Genomic DNA, 12,999 nt, shown 5'->3' on the forward strand with positions numbered 1-12,999 from the left:
ACGCATCAAGAGCGCCGGATAAAATAAATAACATTTGTGGATGTGGAAGGCTACTTTGGGGCCTTGGATGGAGGTGAATGGGGAGGTGTGGGCGCACGTTTTGCAATTCCTGCAGTGGCAGGGGAATGTGCCAGGACCCCAATAACTCACCTTCCCCTGCCAATGCAGGAATTGCAAAACCTGCACCCACACCTCCTCCCTCACCATCATCCAAGGCCCCAAAAGGAGCCTTCCACATCCAAAGTTTCACCTTCACATCCACCAATGTCACTTATTGTATCTGTTGCTCCCAATGTGGTCTCCTCTACACTGGAGAGACTGGACGCCTCCTCGCAGAGCACCTCAGGGAACATCTCTGGGACACCTGCACCAATCAACCCCACTGCTCCATGGCCCAACATTTCAACTCCCCCTCCCACTCTGCCAAAGACGTGCAGGTCCTGGGCCTCCTTCACCAACGCTCTCTCACCACTCGACACCTGGAGGAAGAACGCATCATCTTCCGTCTCAGAACACCAGGGCATCAATGTAGAGTTCACCAGTTTCCTCATTTCCCCTCCCCCAATCTTACCCCAATTCCAACCTGCCAGTTCAGCACCATCCTGATGACTTGTCCTACCTGCCAATCTTTCTTCCCACCTATCCACTCCACCCTATCACCTTTACCCCCACCTCCATCCACCCATTGCACTCTTAGCTACCTTCTCCCTAGCCCCACTCCCCTCTCATTTATCTCTCCATCCCAGAGGCTCCCAGCCTCATTCTTGATGAAGGGCTTTTGCCTGAAATGTCAATTTTCCTGCTCCTCGGATGCTGCCTGACCTGCTGTGCTTTTCCAGCACCACGCTAATCAAGAGCCTTTCTATTGTCAAGCGCAGCATTATTTATCATTTAGCATACCAGCTACCTCAATAACAGATGACAATAAGGTCTTGCTTTATTCATAGATACATCATCATTATGTTAGAAATTGATATGTTCAGCACAATTCATGACTCTTCAGACATTAAATTAGCCTGTGACTATATGCAACAAGACAAACATCCAGGCTTGGGCTAATAAATTACAAATAATATTCCATCTTCCTTTAAAAGGTACAATGACACTGAACTCCCCACTAACAGCATTGATCAGAGACTAAACTAGACCAGCCATATAAATGCTAAGGCTATAAGAGCAGATCAGACACTAATGAATTCTGCGCCAAGTAATTAACTTCCCAATTCCCCAAAGCCTTTACACTGTCTACAAAAGACACAAGTCAGGAGTGTGATGGAATACTTTCTACTTGCCTGCATGAGGGTAGCTCCAACACCACAAGAAGCTTGTCTTAACCCAGGCAAAACAGCCCACGCAATTGACACCACATCTATACAAAGTCCGTTCCTCCACCATTAGAGTATAGTGAAAACCAAGTTTATTATCTACAAGATGCACCAAGGCTCGATCAACAGAACCTTCCATACCCACAACTTCTATCACGCAGAAGGACAAGGGCAGATGCACAAAAATGCTATCAACTGGGAATTCAAAGTCATACATCATCCTGACTTTGAACTAAATCACCATTCCTTCACAGTCATTGGGTCAGTATCCTAGAGCTTCCTTGCTAAAAGCACTGTTCCACCATGGACTAGAGTTATTCAAGAAAATATGGCTCACCACACCTTCTCAAGAGCAATTGGGAATGGTGATAATTGCTGTCCTAGCAAATTACATCAATATCCTGTAAACAAAAGGCAAACATTTAAATCCTTGGATCATTTAATAAAGACAGCTTTTGATGTGGCAAATGATAAAGAATTATAAGCAGGAAATATTTAAAATACATTTTTCCTACTAATCACCCAAACAAATCTATGCAAAAGTGGCCTAATGACCCCAATCTCGTGGACTTATAGAATGGTCCTTAACTGGTGCGTAATGTTAACAAGATTGTTAAAGAGGTAGATAGGTTTTACAGACAATGTTTTAACTGGAGCCCTCTAGCTGGTTCCATATTTATTTTAAACCAACTGAATTCATAACATGTAGATATAAAGGATATCAAATTGTAAAAGGAAGTGGATTATGAAACTCTGTACCAACCACAAACAAAAGGACTACACAAAGATAACAAGCTCCTGTGTAATCAAGCACGTGGTTTGAACAGCTGACCATTTCCAGAGTTATGTTTCTGAGAAATATTTCAAAGCACAGACAACATACCCCACCCATACATCAAACACAGCATGCAGATTTAATGGAGTGTGAGAGCATGCGCGTGTGTGTGTGGGTGTGTGCGCGCGTGTGTGTTGGTGGGAATGAGCAGATGCAGTGGTATGGAGATTCAGGGTTAAATAGAGCTACAGAATACATTATCTGTTGGAGAATTGTTCTTCAACCTGAAATAATATTTTGATATTGGGAACTTCACCACCAGGAACCGATATTTAGGCAAATTCTGAGTAGCAATTTCAGTAGAGCAGTTTAAAATAATCTTCTCACCTTTACAAAATGTTACTGAACATGGTATTAATTCACCACCTCACTCACATTGGTGCAGTTTTACTATTTACATTGTATGTAGTTACTGTAAATGCAATTACTCTCCTGAGACAGTCATGCATTCAGATTTAGGGAAGTTCCACTTCAGGATACTTGGCTGTGGACAGATAAAATGTTCAAGGTTACACAGAATACCTTGGTATATGGTCATCCTTATACTGTTCTAAGAGTTAGTGCAGCTATTTGGTGTTGCTGACCTTAGAGGTTTATAAAATCATGAGACATGTGGATAAGGTGAATAGAGGCAGGTACAGTTACAACATTTCAATGACATTTGGACAGGTAGAGAGAAATGTACCATAGAATACTGGGAAGCACGGAAAGTGATTGCTGGGCCTATTGCTGAGATATTTGTATCATCGATAGTCACAGGTGAGGTGCCGAAAGACTGGAGGTTGGCAAACGTGGTGCCACTGTTTAAGAAGGATGATAAGGACAAGCCAGGGAACTATAGACCAGTGAGCCTGACGTCAGTGGTGTGCAAGTTGTTGGAGGGAATCCTGAGGGACAGGATGTACATGTATTTGGAAAGGCAAGGACTGATTCGGGATAGTCAACATGGCTTTGTGCATGGGAAATCATGTCTCACAAACTAGATTGAGTTTTTTGAAGAAGTAACAAAGAGGATTGATGAGGGCAGAGCAGTAGATGTGATCTACATGGACTTCAGTAAGGCATTCGACAAGTCTCCCCATGGGAGACTGGTTAGCAAGGTTAGATCTCATGGAATAAAGAGAGAACTAGCCATTTGGATACAGAACTGGCTCAAAGGTAGAAGACAGAGAGTGGTAGCGGAGGGTTGTTTTTCAGACTGGAGGCCTGTGACCAGTGGAGTGCCACAAGGATCAATGCTGGGTCCTCTACATTTTGTCATTTACATAAATGATTTGGATGAGAGTATAAGAGGTACAGTTAGTAAGTTTGCAGGTGACACCAAAACTGGAGGTGTAGTGGACAACGAAGAAGGCTACATCAGATTACAACAGGATTTTGATCACATGGGCCAATGTGCTGAGAAGTGGCAGATGGAGTTTAATTCAGATAAATGCGAGGTGCTGCATTTTGGGAAAGCAAATCTTGGCAGGACTTATACATTTAATGGTAAGGTCCTAGGGAGTGTTGCTGAACAAAGAGACCTTGGAGTGCAGGTTCATAGCTCCTTGAAAGTGGAGTTGCAGGTAGATAGGATAGTGAAGGCATTTGGTATGTTTTCCTTTATTGGTCAGAGTATTGAGTACAGGAGTTGGGAGGTCATGTTACGGCTGTACAGGACATTGGTTAGGCCACTGTTGGAATATTGTGTGCAATTCTGGTCTCCTTCCTATCGGAAGGATGTTGTGAAACTTGAAAGGGTTCAGAAAAGATTTACAAGGATGTTGCCAGGGTTGGAGGATTTTAGCTATGGGGAGAGGCTGAACAGGCTGGGACTGGTTTTTCCTGGAGCGTCAGAGGCGGAGGGGTGACCTTATAGAGGTTTATAAAACCAGGAGGGGCATGGATAGGATAAATAGACAAAGTCTTTTCCCTGGGGTGGTGGAGTCCAGAACTAGAGGGCATAGGTTTAGGGTGAGAGGGGAAAGATATGAAAGGGACCTAAGGGGCAACTGTTTGATGCAAAGGAATGATGTATAGAATCAGCTGCCAGAGGAAGTGGTGGAGGCTGGGTACAATTGCAATATTTAAAATGCATCTGGATGCGTATATGAGTAGGAAGGGTTTGGAGCGATATGGGCAGGGTGCTGGCAGATGGGACTAGATTGGATTGGGATATCTGGTCAGCATGGACCAGTTGGACCGAAGGGTCTGTTTCCATGCTGTATATCTCTATGACTCTAATATAGGCCAACTAAAAGCAAATGGGACTAGTTTAGTTTGGACAAGTTGGAAGAAGGGGTCTGTTTTCATGCTGCATGATTCTATCCATCTAGAATAAATAAGTTATTCCAATACTCTAAAACTAGAATCCCAGTTGTTTTAAACTAAACTTTAAGGTTCAAAATACAACTTTTCAAATGAGATCAAATATTGCTCAAAAAAGCTGAAGAGCAGCCTTTAATACCCTCCTATCTATACATCTTCCAGCTGAACCAGAATATTTTTCCAATTGTGAAAGAAGCACTCCCAATTCTCAAACGTTGCTTCATTAAAGCTATTTAAAAAGCATCAGGGATAGAATTCTGCTCTTCAATAATTTATTGAGCTAGGGCAAGGCAGAAAGTACAGGAAGAAAGAAGAAATTCTATTTATCTCCAGCATTAATCCAGGTCTTTCAGATTAAAGAGAGCCCTTCTTCCACTAGTGCTGCAGTCCTAGCAGTGAAACAGCTGGAAAGAACTAAACACACATATCCTGTACAACAGATTACTAATGGTGTGAATTTATCAGAGAACATGTGTACTTATGTTCCAAAATCGAGTTTACACACATGTGGAACTCCATCTCTGATTCAGAGATTGAGAGATCTGGGTGAATGCTCCAGCACACATCCATTTGGAGATTTGAAGTAATTTACACAATCCAATTGCAAAACACTCCATCTCAAGCACTTATTTCAATAAGATAATTATGGCTTTTCAGGGCAATCCATACCAGCCCCATTCCCTGACAAAATTTCACTAAAGAGTTTTAGTGTCAGTATTGCACAGTTGGTAGTACTTGTCTGGAAGTAGAAGGGTATGGGTTCAAACTCTAGCCCAAGGCTTTTGCAGCATGCATTGTGTCATGGGAGCAAGTGCTGCATTGCCAGAGTTGACATATCTCATGCAGAATGCTTTTTCAGATGCACCTAAAAGATTTGCATAGCACTTTCAATATCCTGAGTAATATTATTCTTCCAAACGTAAAAAGAAAAAAATACTATTAGCTAATCATTTATAGTATTCACTGGTCATGAGATTTTGCCAAGTACATTAATTACATCATGAGGAAATAAAGGACTGGGTAAATGCACACATGTATCCTTGATTAAACTTATGATTATACAAAACTGTTAATGATAAGACAAAGGAGCAGAAATTAGGCCATTCAGCCCATCAAGTCTGCTCCACCATTCAATCATGGCTGATAATTTTCTCAACCGCATTCTCCCACTTTCTCCACATAATCCTTGATCCCCTTGACAATCAAGAACTTATCTATCTCCCTCCATCTTAAGTGTACTCAATGACCTGGCCTCTACAGCCTTCTATGGAAATGATTTCCATAAATTTATCACTCTCTGCCTGATGTACTTTCTCCTTATCTCAGTTCAAAAAAAAAAGGTCTTTCATTTACTCGACATGTGTGCCCTCAGGTCCTGGAATTCCAGACAACAACTCACTTCATTGTAATAGACAAAAATAAGAATAAAATATTCTGAGTTCTGAAAAAGTGTCACATTGGACTTGACACACTATTTCCATTTCTCTCACCACAGATGTTGCCAGACCTGCTGAGATCCTCCAGCATGTTCTGCCATTATTTTAGATTTCCGGCATCCATAGTATTTTGCTTTCATAGAAATATTCACTTTGGTGCGTTTCTTTCTAGTTTGAATAGGACAACACTCTCGAGAACAAGCTCAGAGCTACACAACCCTCACAAGATGATACTCAGCATTAAAACAATTGAATTCTGTACAACCAGATTTGGGGCCATCGTAGCTTTTCACTTCAAATTCTCACTGACAGAAAGCATGGATAGCATTAGTTTAGATACTTCAACAGTGGTGAAGCTTTTCATTGCGTTGTGCCTTGAACAATTGTAGGAACCCAGTCAGAGCAGATAACTAGTAGCATACCAAAACAACACACACACACACACACACACGTGCGTGTTCAGTAGGTTACACTGCATAAACCATGTTAAAACTCCAACACCAGGTTATAGTCCAGCACACTTATTTGGAAGCAGTAGCTTCTTCCTGCTCCTTCATCAGGTAGCTGTGGAATGGGATCATAAAACACTGAATTTATAGCAAAAGATTACAGTGTCATGCAAACTGAGATGATATATTGAATAAACCTAGAGTGCTGTTAAGCATTTCATCTTTTAGAATGGGTTGCAGGTTTTGGTTCATTAATATGTAAATCCCAGAACTTCTTTTAGGTCACCTTCTCAAGATAACTTAGGGTTTTATTTTTTTTAAAAAAAAGGTGATATCTCAGCTCAGACAATACATTAAAGGTGTGAGGTTAGAGTCTGTCCATATCCCAACCTTGAGTCAGACTGGTTCTATTCTCAAAATTGGGATTTATAACACATTACATGGATTGAGTGTCTGCAGGTTGTGTGCTTTTTGAGCAAAGTAGAATGTATCTGCAAAAAAATTTCTGCAAATGTATATTCACCCCCAAAGACTTGGGTGTGTGCATGAGAGAGAATGCTTGGTAAAGTGTATGTGTGGGTGTGATGGAGCGTAAGCCTGCGAGAGGGTGTGTGCGTGAGAGTGAGTGTGGGGTGTGTATGTGTATGAGAGAGGATCTGTGTGAGCGTCAGTGTGAGGTCAGGTGAATTGGCCATGCTAAGTTGCCAGTAGTGCTAGGTAAGGGGTAGATGTAGGGGTATTGGGTGGGTTGCGCTTCGGCGGGGCGGTGTGGACTTGTTGGGCCAAATGGCCTATTTCCACACTGTAAGTAATCAATCTAATCAGTGTATAGTGTGGTGGGGTCACCTGTAGGGTGAATTGAACCCAAGATCTCAGTTGAGGCCATTCCCATGGGTACAAAACTTGGCTATCAGCCTCTGCTAGGCCACTCTGCATTAATGCATATCCCGAAGTCTGCCTTGGAGGATGTTCACCCGAAGATCAGATACATTCTACTTTTCTCAAAAAGCACACAACCTGCAGGCAGTCAATCCATGTAATATTTTATAAATTCCTACTTTTGAAATAGAACCTGTCTGACTCTGGAATACAGACATACTCTAACCTCAAACCTTTAATGCATGGTTTGAGCGGAGATGTCTTTTTAAAAATAAAACCTTAAGTTCTCTTGAGAATGTGACTTAAAAGAAGGGAAGTTCTGGGATTACATATTAAATGAACCGAAACTTGCAAAACTTTCTAAAAGATGAAATACTTAACAGCAATTTAGGTTTGTTCAATATTTCATTTCAGTTAGAGTCATAGAGATGTACAGCATGGAAAGAGACCCTTCGGTCCAACCCGTCCATGCTGACCGGATATCCCAACCAATCTAGTCCCACCTGCCAACACCCGGCCTATATCCCTCGAAACCCTTCCTATTCATATACCCATCCAAATGCCTCTTAAATGTTGCAATTGTACCAGCCTCCACCACATCCTCTGGCAGCTCATTCCATACACGTACCACCCTTTGCATCAAAAAGTTGCCCCTTAGGTCTCTTTTATATATCTCCCCTCTCACCCTAAACCTATGCCCTCTAGTTCTGCACTCCCCCACCCCAGGGAAAAGACTTTGCCTATTTATCCTATCCATGCCCCTCATATTTTGTAAACCTCTATAAAGGTCACCCCTCAGCCTCCGACGCTCCAGGGAAAACAGCCCCAGCCTGTTCAGCCTCTCCCTGTAGCTCAGATCCCCCAACCCTGGCAACATCCTTGTAAATCCTTTCTGAACCCTTTCAAGTTTCACAACATCTTTTTGATAGGAAGGAGACCAGAATTGCACGCAGTATCCCAACAGTGGCCTAACCAGTGTCCTGTACAGCCGTAACATGACCTCCCAACTCCTGTACTCAATACTCTGACCAATAAAGGAAAGCATACCAAACACCTTCTTCACTATCCTATCGACCTGTGACTCCACTTTCAAGGAGCTATGAACCTGCACTCCAAGGTCTTTGTTCAGCAACACTCCCTAGGACCTTACCATTAAGTGTATAAGTCCTGCGAACATTTGCTTTCTCAAAATGCAGCACCTCGCATTTATCCGAATTAAACTCCATCTGCCACTTCTCAGCCCATTGGCCCATCTGGTCCAGATCCTGTTGTAATCTGAGGTAACCCTCTTCGCTGTCCACTACGCCTCCAATTTTGGTGTCATCTGCAAACTTACTAACTGTACCTCTTATGCTTGCATCCAAATCATTTATGTAAATGACAAAATGTAGAGGGCCCAGCACCGATCCTTGTGGCACTCCACTGGTCATAGGCCTCCAGTCTGAAAAACAACCCTCCACCACCACCCTCTACCTTTGAGCCAGTTCTGTATCCTAATGGCTAGCTCTCCCTGTATTCCATGAGACCTAACCTTGCTAATCAGTCTCCCATGGGGAACCTTGTCGAACGTCTTACTGAAGTCCATGTAGATCACATCTACTGCTCTGCCCTCATCAATCCTCTTTGTTACTTCTTCAAAAAACTCAATCTAGTTTGTGAGCCATGGTTTCCCACGCACAAAGCCATGTTGACTTTCCCAAATCAGTCCTTGCCTTTTCAAATACATGTACATCCTGTCCCTCAGGATTCCCTCCAACGACTTGCCTACCACAGAGGTCAGGCTCACTGGTCTATAGTTCCCTGGCTTGTTCTTACCACCCTTCTTAAACAGTGGCACCACGTTTGCCAATCTCCAGTCTTCCGGCACCTCACCTGTGACTATCGATGATACAAATATTTCAGCAAGAGGCCCAGCAATCACTTCTCTGGCTTCCCACAGAGTTCTCGGGTATACCTGATCTGCTCCTGGGGATTTATCCACCTTTAACCGTTTCAAGACATCCAGCACTTCCTCCTCTGTAATCTGGACAATTTGCAAGATGTCACCATCTATTTCCCTACAGTCTATATCTTCCATATCCTTTTCCACAGTAAATACTGATGCAAAATATTCATTTAGTATTTCTCCCATTTTCTGTGGCTCCACACAAAGGCTGCCTTGCTGATCTTTGAGGGGCCCTATTCTCTCCCTAGTTACCTTTTTGTCCTTAATATATTTGTAAAACCCCTTTGGATTCTCCTTAATTCTATTTGCCAAAGCTATCTCATGTCTCCTTTTTGCCCTCCTGATTTCCCTCTTAAGTATACTCCTACTTTCTTTATACTCTAAGGATTCACTCGATCTATCCTGTACATATGCTTCCTTCTTTTTCTTAACCAAACCCTCAATTTCTTTAGTCATCCAGCTTTCCCTATAGTTATCAGCCTTCACCTTCACCTTGACAGGAATATATTTTCTCTGGATTCTTGTTATCTCATTTCTGAAGGCTTCCCATTTTCCAGCCGTTCCTTTACCTGCGAACATCTGCCTCCAATCTGCTTTTGAAAGTTCTTGCCTAATACCGTCAAAATTGGCTTTTCTCCAATTTAGAACTTCAACTTTTAGATCTGGTCTATCCTTTTCCATCACGATTTTAAAACTAATAGAATTATGGTCACTGGCCCCAAAGTGCTCCCCTACTGACACCTCAGTCACCTGCCCTGCCTTATTTCCCAAGAGTAGGTCAAGTTTCACACCTTCTCTAGTAGGTACATCTACATACTGAATCAAAAAATTGTCTTGTACACACTTAAGAAATTCCTCTCCATCTAAACCTTTAACACTATGGCAGTCCCAGTTGATGTTTGGAAAGTTAAAATCCCCTACCATAACCACCCTATTATTCTTACAGATAGCTGAGATCTCCTTACAAGTTTGTTTCTCAATTTCCCTCTGACTATTTGGGGGGTCTACAATACAATCCCAATAAGGTGATCATCCCTTTCTTATTTCTCAGTTCCACCCAACTAACTTCCCTGGATGTATTTCCGGGAATATCCTCCCTTAGCACAGCTGTAATACTATCCCTTATCAAAAAGGCCACTCCCCCTCCTCTTTGCCTCCCTTTCTATCCTTCCTGTAGCATTTGTATCCTGGAACGTTCAGCTGCCAGTCCTGCCCATCCCTGAGCCATGTTTCTGTAATTGCTATGATATCCCAGTCCCAGGTTCCTAACCATGCCCTGAGTTCATCTGCCTTCCTTGTTCGGCCTCTTGCATTGAAATAAATGCAGTTTAATTTATTAGTCCTACCTTGTCCCTGCCTGCCCTGACTATTTTGACTCACTTCTGTTCTCAGCTGCACGACACTAATCTTTTGCTGCATATTCAGTGTCTTATGATCCCCTTCCACAGCTACCTGATGAAGGAGCAGCCCTCCGAAAGCTAGTGCTTCCAAACAAACCTGTGGGACTATAACCTGGTGTGTGATTTTAAACTTTGTCCACCACCGGCACCTTCACATCATGTGTGAACCATGTCCAACATGTAGATTGCTTGATTTGTGAAAGTTTTCCTGACAATCTAATTTCACGCATACTATGCCCGCGGGAGGATTAGCACAAGCGATTCCCGCAGAGACATTAGGAGACCGCTTTGCACACGACTTTCACATCTATAACCACCCCCACCCCAGGAATAAATCCCTTCGAGCATAAACCACCGGCACAACGGTGCACGTCAACTTGAAATGGATGGGCTATAGGAGCCAGTGATAAACAAGAAAGGATTGGAGTGTGGGGGGCAGCTCGTAACCTCTCTGATAATCTTGTGCTGGGCATTCTTGAAATTCCGTTCAGGGCCCTGGGACAAAGTTGTGAACTCGGATGGCAATGTGCGCTGTTGAGGGAGAGTACGTCATAACCTAACCTGGGGAGGAGTCAGTCAACTTTAGCCCAGTTTAAAAAGCAGCTTTTAAACAAAAAAAAATTATCGTAATGATCATTAGCAATCGGAGCAATCCAAGGCGGATAGGGCCAGTGTTTAACGCGAGGGCAAAAGGATAGTCACAACTCGTGAAACTGACAGTTTTGGTGAGTTACACACATTGTCACGTTGTAACCACAAGAGACATGTTTCGATGTCTCCATTTGCCACCGCGCGCACTGTCTTTCAAGTCGAAATCATTACTCAGCTTTTAGCTTCAAGCACAAACTAACATAAAAGTGGAATTATTCCAGTTTCGGGAACATCCAGCCAATCGGAAAGAGACACACACATACATACCTACATACATTTGTAACAAAGGTCCCAAATGTAACACTAGCCACCAAACTTGTTCCATGCGGAGCAACTTTATCAACTTTGAAACGCCAGCTCGCAAATGCTAGTTGGTAAACTCGGATGGTAAATAAACCTACTTTTGTGCTTGCTACTTCCCCAGCTTTGCTTGGCGATGCTGGGACTTCTTATAATCGCTCGTCCCGCCGACTTTAACGCATCCATTGTTATAAATTCCTCTCGGAGGTGAAGAAAATGCAGAAATATTTTACAGGAACCTTCAGCTGAGCCTCCCGCAAACTTCCCAAACCCTCAATGGAGTCTCAGGGAGGTGACATTTATGTAAAATATTACCGCCCAGCCATGACGCAGCACGTCCCTGACATTGCGTTCACCGCTCTCTGTTTGAGAATTGTCTGCTTTAGGACGGCGCGGAAATTCAGAAGTGTCAGATTCAACAGGATGTAATCTGATGGGGTGAGATCATCACACGGGCTGGTGTCGGTTGATAATTCATGCATAGAAGCCAGCCCTCAAAGCGACAGCGCCCAGTTAAAAAAAACAGAGACAATTTGTCTGCAATTGTTAAATCATATTCAGTGTATGAGACAGTAGGTAAACTGGAACAAAGTCATGATTTGGAGATGCCGGTGTTGGACTGGGGTGTACAGAGTTAAAAATCACACACCAGGTTACAGTCCAACAGGGCAAAAGTGAGGACTGCAGATGCTGGAAACCAGAGTCTAGATTAGAGTGGTGCTGGAAAAGCACAGCAGGTCAGGCAGCATCTATTCCTGACGAAGGGCTTTTGCCTGAAACGTCGAATTTCCTGTTCCTCGGATGCTGCCTGACCTGCTGTGCTTTTCCAGCACCACTCTAATCTAGACTATCCAACAAGTTTAATTGGAAGCACTTGCTTTTGGAGTGCTGCTCCTTCAGGTGGCCATCAGCCACAACCACCTGATGAAGGAGCAGCACTTAGTGTATTTAGTGTATAGTGTATTTAGCCATTGCAATATCAGGGGAGCTGCTAGCCAATGGTTTTATTGCCTAGTCACAATTTGCATCATCTGTGAGGCTTATTTGTGCCCTAAAAAAAGGAATTTGGCAAATAAATCTGTCACACACTGAAATGCCTCCAGGACAGTGCTTCCCAAATTGCTTTCCCCATCATGACCCCTCAGTGAAAATTGAGAGAATGGGCTGGTCTGGCTGTGTATGAGATTGCTGCCAGGCCTGCTGAATCTTTCCAGCAATTTCTGGTTTTGTTTCTAATTTCCAGCATCTGCTGCTCTGTGGGGTTTTATTTTGGTTTAATCGGTAAACTAATGAAGGGCTTTTGCCCAAAACGTCGATTTTCCAGCTCCTTGGATGCTGCCTGACCTGCCGTGCTTTTCCAGCACACTCTGATCTAAACTCTGGTTTCCAGCATCTGCAGTCCGCACTTTTGCCTGGTTGTGCTAAGGGTGTAAAATAGCATATCTGCCTGAACCCAAACCTCTCCTAACTGT

The 12,999-nt window shown here is 43.1% G+C and overlaps 1 protein-coding gene across 1 annotated transcript in view; it reads right to left on the bottom strand.

Annotated features, from left to right (window-relative positions):
- The window catches only part of ldlrap1b (low density lipoprotein receptor adaptor protein 1b), a 56,317-nt gene extending 44,465 nt beyond the window's left edge, over positions 1-11,852 (bottom strand). The window contains exon 1 of the mRNA XM_072548340.1: positions 11,629-11,852. Within this exon, the coding sequence (XP_072404441.1) occupies positions 11,629-11,713 (85 nt within the window). The 5' untranslated portion in view covers positions 11,714-11,852. The remainder of the gene's footprint in view (positions 1-11,628) is intronic.
- Between the last annotated feature and the right edge of the window lie 1,147 nt (positions 11,853-12,999).

This window comes from Chiloscyllium punctatum, chromosome 27 (genome assembly GCF_047496795.1).
Source record: "Chiloscyllium punctatum isolate Juve2018m chromosome 27, sChiPun1.3, whole genome shotgun sequence".
In the NCBI taxonomy this organism is placed as follows: Eukaryota; Metazoa; Chordata; class Chondrichthyes; order Orectolobiformes; family Hemiscylliidae; genus Chiloscyllium; species Chiloscyllium punctatum.